The sequence below is a fragment of the Bubalus kerabau genome, chromosome 15 (genome assembly GCF_029407905.1).
Source record: "Bubalus kerabau isolate K-KA32 ecotype Philippines breed swamp buffalo chromosome 15, PCC_UOA_SB_1v2, whole genome shotgun sequence".
Taxonomy (NCBI): domain Eukaryota; kingdom Metazoa; phylum Chordata; class Mammalia; order Artiodactyla; family Bovidae; genus Bubalus; species Bubalus kerabau.
In genome coordinates, this window is record NC_073638.1 from 7,472,007 (window position 1) to 7,479,840 (window position 7,834).

At 37.6% G+C, this 7,834-nt stretch overlaps 1 protein-coding gene across 1 annotated transcript in view; it reads left to right on the top strand.

The window, feature by feature from the left end:
- TRPC6 (transient receptor potential cation channel subfamily C member 6) overlaps nucleotides 1-4,611 on the top strand; it is a 166,280-nt gene extending 161,669 nt beyond the window's left edge. Inside the window, exons 11-13 of the mRNA XM_055547555.1 lie at nucleotides 493-576; nucleotides 2,054-2,129; nucleotides 3,017-4,611. Of these exons, the coding sequence (XP_055403530.1) occupies nucleotides 493-576; nucleotides 2,054-2,129; nucleotides 3,017-3,168 (312 nt within the window). The 3' untranslated portion in view covers nucleotides 3,169-4,611. The remainder of the gene's footprint in view (nucleotides 1-492; nucleotides 577-2,053; nucleotides 2,130-3,016) is intronic.
- The last annotated feature ends 3,223 nt before the right edge of the window (nucleotides 4,612-7,834 follow it).

The following is a 7,834-nucleotide window of genomic DNA, read 5'->3' on the forward strand; positions in this document are numbered from 1 at the left end:
CACCTAAAACATCTATGATTTGTGTTGGAAGAAAGAATATTAAGCAAATTAAGTTAAAATGGCACTATACATATAGAACGGAGAAGGCAATGGCACCCCACTCCAGTACTCTTGCCTGCAAGAGTACTGGGCGGAGGAGCCTGGAAGGCTGCAGTCCATGGGGTTGCTGAGGGTCAGACATGACCCAGCGACTTCACTTTCACTTTTCACTTTCACGCATTGGAGAAGGAAATGGCAACCCACTCCCGTGTTCTTGCCTGGAGAATCCCAGGGACGGGGGAGCCTGGTGGGCTGTCATCTATGGGTCGCACAGAGTCGGACACGACTGAAGCGACTTAGCAGCAGCAGCAGCAGCATACATATAGAAAAGATTATGTATATAAGACTATTAGTTCATATGTGTAACTATCACATATGAAACTATGAGATAAAGGCCATCACATTATTTAAAAATTAAATAAGAATCAATTTCTAATTCTTTTCAAATTACAGTTTGCACATAGTAAACAATCAAGTATAAGGAGCTCAGAAGATTTCCAGTTAAACAGTTTCACTAATCCTCCAAGACAATATCAGGTAAGCATGAGGTTTTAAAGAAATGACTAGTTATTTGTAATATTTAGAAACTCACACAGTGCAATTATTAAAAGGATAATGACCTGTTATGATATTTTTTCAGTGATAATGCACTAATACAAAAAATATTTATTGAGTAATTACAACATACCATGCACTTTCTAAGTACTAGAGATACAGAAGTAAATGAAATAGATGAAATCTTGCCATCATGGGAATTAGACCCTACATTTTTATTCTATCAAGACTATATTCAAAAAGCATAAGAAGAGAGTAAAAGTCATCTCAAACCCTATTACTGAGCAATTAAGACTACTTACTTTTTGTGAATATTCTGCCAGATGATTATACTTATGTGTATAATTTTACATACATTTTAATATTATTATAGAAATGTTTATGCAATATTGGGCTTCCCTGAAGGCTCAGTGGTAAAGAATCCACCTGCCAATGCATGAGATGCTGGTTTGATCCCTGGGTTGGAAAGATCCCCTGGAGAAGGAAATGGCAACCCACTCCACTATTTTTGCCTGGACAGAGGAGCCTGGCTACACTCCACAGCATCGCAAAAGAGTTGGACACAACTCAGTGACTAAACAGCAACAACAACAAATATGCAGTGTTATCTAAATGAGATAATAATATATAATGAGTAATAGTTTTCCACTTCACAAAGCATATATTCATATTAATTTTAATGGAGGTACTGTACTCCTTTGTACAAATAAATAATCCCCTATTGATGAACATTTAGGGTTTATTTTTTCCACTTTTATAAGGAGTACTACTATGAAAAGACTTGTTTGTATACCTAATTACATTCTTAGAATAAGTTCTTGAAAGTGGGACTTTATTGTCTATCATTTAATTTTGGGCTTAGGTAGTAAGATTTGGTTTAGCTATATATCCATCCGCTCAGGACTTCCTACATATGTGCTAAGCCTCTTATTATTTATAAAAAGTATATAGTAAAAGCAGTATCCTCATGGTAGAAGCCAAGTGCTGGAGAAATATTATTACATTGAAACTAGCCAATCCTAAATTATTAGAAAGTATACGATCAAAACTGGCTACATTTTTTGGTAATGGAGGGGAAAATCCATAAATGAGGCACATTTACTTAACTTTCCATTCCCACAGGCCGAACTGCACACCTTTGACCCACCCAGCTGAAAGGCTGTGTCTTGTTCTAACATTTTTCAAGTAAAATACAAGCAATGAACATCAAGGATTATGCGTTTGCTCTAAACTTACTCTTTTCTCATGAATTAACTTTTGAGTCATTAGCCCTGGTGATGTTAAAATTTACTTTAAAATCTGTAGATAGTATACATTCCCTATCAGATAAATCATCTTAATCTCTCATAGCTATCACTTCAAAGTATTTACTAAAGACAGAAAGATTCAGAAGCTTATTCCAAATGAGAGATTGGTCATGAACGTAAAACTAAGATGGATTTTTCCTTTTCCTGTCTAGAAAATAATGAAGAGGCTCATTAAAAGATATGTATTACAAGCCCAGATAGACAAGGAAAGTGATGAAGTGAATGAAGGTGAGTTGAAGTCAGCCCGTGAGCATGAGCCACACCTGGGGCCTGAGGCCAAGTTGAGGCAGAGCTGGAGAGGTGGACGTGGGAAGGGTGGGCTTCAAGGGGAGAAGACTGCATCGCACCAGGCATCAGCACTGCCTCATGCTGAGGAAATAGAGGCTATTTCTCCAAAGGGCAGATGCTGTTGGCTAGATAAGTAACTGTGTTCATCCCTTAGTCTTTGTGGGAGATTGGTTCTAGGACCTGTGTCAATACCAAGTTCCTCATATAAAAAAGGAGTATTGTATTCCAGCCTATCCTTCATATTCCAGATGTGGAGCCTGCAAACAGGGAAAGTAGACTGTACTATTTTTGTGGGGGGCTTTAGAGGGAGAGGACTTCCCTGGTAGTTCAGACAGTAAAGAATCAGCCTGCAATGCAGGAGACCCGGTTTGATCCCTAGGTCAGGAAGATTCCCTGGAGGATGGCATGGCAACCCACTCCAGTATGCTTGCATGGAGAATCCCAAGGACAGAGAAGCCTTCACAGGGTTGCAAAGAGTTGGACACAGCTGAGTGACTAACGCTTTCACTTACACTTGAAGGGAGAAATAAGTGGGTGGTGAAAGTGAGGGTCCATTGCCCCCAAAATCCTGTAACATTTGTTGCCAATGTTTCAATTTCAATTATTTTAGGGGGACTTTCATTATAAGTTTTCTCTATAATCTTTTCATTACCCAAAATACTTAGCTGAGAAAATAGAAATCTGCCCCCATTAAGAGTGATTTCCTTTGAAAAGATTCAAAATACAGATGTGTGTGGAATTAAAACAGATTTTGATCTATACAGAATCACCAGTTTCTCTGCATTACATATTTACAATTGAATTCTTGTCACTCTTGTTTTTCAAAGGGGAACTGAAGGAAATTAAACAAGACATCTCAAGTCTCCGCTATGAACTCCTTGAAGAAAAAACTCAGAATTCAGAAGACCTGGCAGAACTTATTAGAAAACTTGGGGAGAAATTATCAATGGAGCCAAATCAAGAGGAAAGCAATAGATAATGCAGAGACTTTCTTAAAAATTCATATTTATTCGTCCACTTGAAGCCATATTATTTTCTGATTTATTTTTTTAAGTGCCACTGTGACCAGCTTTTGAAAAAGAAAAAGTTCAAAGATAACTTGGGTCATCCGATCATTTGGAATTCTACTATTTAATATTTATGGTGATTAAATTTCATTATTCAGGTTAAAGATTGCAGATTATGATGAAAATTACACCCGATTGTTTGGTGCTTTTCTTCATAAACTGCTTTCTTGGGTCTAACTATTTTTGATTATGTGAGTGCCATGTAGTGTCTGTCTGGGGATTGTTTCGGCTGGCAGGGCAAACACACTGCACTGTGTTATTTCCCCTGATGGTGACTTCAGGCATCTTCTTGCCTGTTCTGTGGACCCCCTGATGGTGACTTCCAGACTTGAATTTAGAGAAAAATAATCTCTTGCCATTTAGAGAATACTATTTAATCATCCAACCCTTCTTAGTCCCCACAAAATAGGACTGATATTGTCTGTGCAAAGTGGTGTTAAATCGCTCCTAAATTTTCTGATTCATCTCTTTGGATATGTTACCAGTGAAAAAGTGCTGCCTTCACTGAACCTTGGAAACAAAGTTCAGTGTGTGGTATGTGTGTGTGTGTGTGTTTGTGTGTGTGTGTGTATGTGCACACGTGCATATAAAGTACTTGTCTTGTTTTCTTTTGCAGCCAGTGTAGAGACTTAAAAGCTCTTTAAGTTGTACTTTTTATTGTGACTAAAAAGATGTTGGCCAAATAAGAACTTTTTATTGGAGAAGTATCAAAGCCACAGACAATTGTGGTTATTTGGTCAAATGACAGCACAATTTTGTACCATTTCCAAGGGTCTTTTATAGGTGATTTCCTACATTTGGCAACAGATGGAAAGGAAAAAAATGTGTAGACAGAACTTGCAAATACTTATCTGTTATTCTCAGTATAGTCTACCCTCCTCTCAAAATATATAAAACAAGAATTTGCATTCATGAGCATTTACCAAGAGGTTGCTATTATGTATTGATAATGTGAGGCAATATCTAAAAGAAAGAAATGAAGGTTCACACTTCAGCTACCCAGACTATCAATACTTAGATAATGCTGGGCATTGACTGGAAGTGCTGCTTTAAACTCAATAGAGAGAGGCTTCATATGCAAAATTTTATTTTAAAGATAAAATGGTCACAGAGAATCTGGTTAGCCCCAACTTTGATTTTGTTTACATCAAAAAACCTTTATGTAACCAGATCCGAAAATTTAGCTGAGATTTTATATTAGGTGATTTTTGTATTTATGGTTATCACTTAATTGAAAAGTTATTTAGTGATACAGAAAAGGTCTGTTTTCATATGTTCTATGACAATATTTGAATCAGAAATTGTAAAAATCAAACTCATACCAAATGCACTACCCATGAATTAAAATAACCTAAATGCAAAAACCTTGTGTGTTATGCCATGCAAGAGATTGGCCTCCATGCCAAGCAGCATTCTATGACAGCAGATGGGCTTGATTCTAGAAGATTCTACAGAAGATATTTAGATTCCTCAGCACTCCAGCCACCAGGAGCACCAGCAGCTCCGCGGTGGCCAGGCTTACCAGCTAACAGTTGGTGAGTTGGACTGACTTTTAAATTTGATTGACCTGACAAGATGTAAGTTTTAGGAAATGCAACAGGCATGATGGTGGGCCCCCTCAGTAAAAGGCAAAGTGCTACATGTTATTATTCAAATTATATGTCCTGAGATCAACATACTTCCTTCAAAGGGCAGCTGAATTGGCATCTCTTCTCATTTCCTTTTAATTGGAAGATGATAAGAGAAACCAAGCATATTTTAAGAAAGGGTTTAAGAATTCCAGCAAGAGCTTCTTAATTCAAGGCATACTGGCAAAGGATGGTCAAAGCACAACCATCCTGCAAAAGTCTCAAGACCACTGGCTTTAAATCATGTATTCATGTTGCATCTGCTTAACCTTTTACGATTAGGGGATTAAGAAATTTAAATGTGTTTATCCAAACTGTTCTTTCTCATACTTCTTCTCTGAGATTTGGAGCTTTCTGGACTTCGGGTCCCAGAAGGAGGACAGAACAGTGATGTCTGATACTCTGACCACACAGCTCCTCCCTGAGGGTCAAGCCTGCCCACTCCTGGGCCTGTTTTACTCTGCTCTTCTTACTCTAAAATTGAGAAATAATACAAATTCAATGTGATTTTACTAGGTGTATAAAATTAATCACAAGAATCTACTGTCTGCTTAAAACTTTGCCAGGGATTAAGAGATAGAAAATGCATCTGACCTCAAGGAGACTGCAACCAAGTAAAGAAATGGGACTTAATACAACTATAAGAAGTGCTTACTGAATATTCACCATCTGCTAAGTACTGTGATAAATGCTTTCTGTGCTCTGTGTAATTTAATATAACTTAACGCTTACAATGGGTTTTCCTGGTGGCTCAGTGGTAAAGAATCTGCCTGCCAAGCAGGAGATGAAGTTCAGTCCCTGGGTCGGGAAGATCCCCTGGAGAAGGAAATGGCAACCCACTCTAGTATTCTTGCCTGGGAAATGCCACGGACAGAGAAGCCTGGCAGGTTATAGCCCATGGGGTCACCAAAGAGTCAGATATGACTAAACAACTAAACAACAGCAACCAATGCTTACAATTGCTGTATAAGGTAACTATTATTACTATCCTCATTTTAGAAATGAGAAAACAGAGGCTTTTTTTTTTAGTGACTTGCATACAGAGTAAGTATCGGAATCAGGACTAAAACCTAGGCCTGCTTCACAACAGAGGTCTCACACATAGCTGGGATCTTGAGCAGCTAATCTGCAGTGTGATTGCCTCAGTGCAAAAGCTCATAGTTCAATCTGTAGGGGAAGAAAAATGACCTGTACCTGAAAATCCACAGTTCCACTGTATACCCAGTCCACAGGCCCATAATCACATTAATCAAGGAAGGCTATGAGTAAAGAGAAGATCTGATTTCAAAAGGATTGTAGATACAAAAGAGAATAAGAGACGGAGATGTATATTAAGGGGAGGGGGGAGCGAGCATAGAGTGAGCAAGACCAAGAGTTGGACATGAGTCGGGGGCACAGAGGAAGAGAGAGTGAATTCAGTGGCTGTGACTCAGGCTGAGGAGAACAGATTGACTTTGGACAATCTATCCCACCCATCCAGCACTATTCCTGTATGAAAGAATCTTATCACTATATGAATAGTTAAAAAAGAAAAAAATATACTAAGATTTCAATTAAAATGGAGAGACTATGCATCAGTATTTGCCAACCAGGCAGCCTGACCTAAAAGTGCTCCAATAGAATCAGTCTGTACCAATATCCAGCTTCAGGCCAAGGAAGAGCTGTTTCTCCAAGTGCCACAGTCTAAGTATGACTTTCATCTGTTCCAACAAGCAGGTATGGCTTCCTTCTTCACCCTGAAACCATCCCTTGGGGTCACGTGCTAGGTGTTCCCACCGCTCTGCTGAATGGTGCCGGGTGGGAGGTTCTACTGTAGTTACAGCCCCTGCCCAACTAGAGGCTGCAGGTTAAATCACTAAAGAAGCAGAAAAAGATATGAATTCTTTTTTTTAGATCTGAATCTCATTTTCATATAATTAAAAAAAGCTTCTTTAGTAAGTACACATTGTTTAAAACTGTTTATTTAAGTACATTTTAGTGTTTTTTAATAGTTTAGCCTAATCTAAAAATGATATAGTATACATTAATATATCCTTTGAAAGTGAGATAAAGGAAATGAGTATATAATCTCTGTTTTACAGAATACTGGAACAAAAGTCCACTTCAATATAGGCAGACAATTTGAAGTACAGAACAATAAAATATTATAGAATAAAAAGGTAAATTTATTTCCTGGTTGAATTAGCAATAAGAAAAAATACCAAAAATGTCAGAACTAAAATGTTAACAATATCAAAAATTTGGTCTTAATCTGTTTTGATCATCTATCACTGTACAGAAGAAGTCATCTAGAGATTAGCTCAAGGTGGCAGAGTAGAAATTCTCCCCCTTATGAAAATACCAAAATCACAACTGACTGCTATACAAGCATCAACAAGAAAATGCTAGAACCTACCAAAAAGGATTTGAATTCTTGACCCAGACCTCTGTGTTGTACTTGGGAAACTTATCTGAGCAGCTTTCCAAGTGAGCAAGTTAATCACAGGTTGTATAGGAGTATAGCTCAGCATCTTACCACTGACAGTCAACTTCAAAATTCAGCTACCATAGAAATCTGTTACCATAGAAAACATTGACTTTTCTGAGTATTTACTTTTATATGTGACTACCTAGGTTAGAGATACACCACAAACAAAAGATCCAGGTAATGAAGGCAAATTAATTGTATCATTAGAATGATTGCTCGAAGTTTCTTCTTTACTTTGTATTTACAGCAACGACTGTAAATATTTCTATGGACACTTTTAAAAACTTTCCCAGTATGAATTTGACAACACCTATTCTCAAATCACAGAAAGCTTTCATTTTGAAATCAATTTTTGATGAGACTTTTGTACAACTGAGTAAATAGCTAGAGATACTGACCAACTGTATGATAGGCTTTTTTTATATTAATGCCATTTGACTGACATATATCCAGTGTAGGTGGATCATGGGGACATTGATTCAA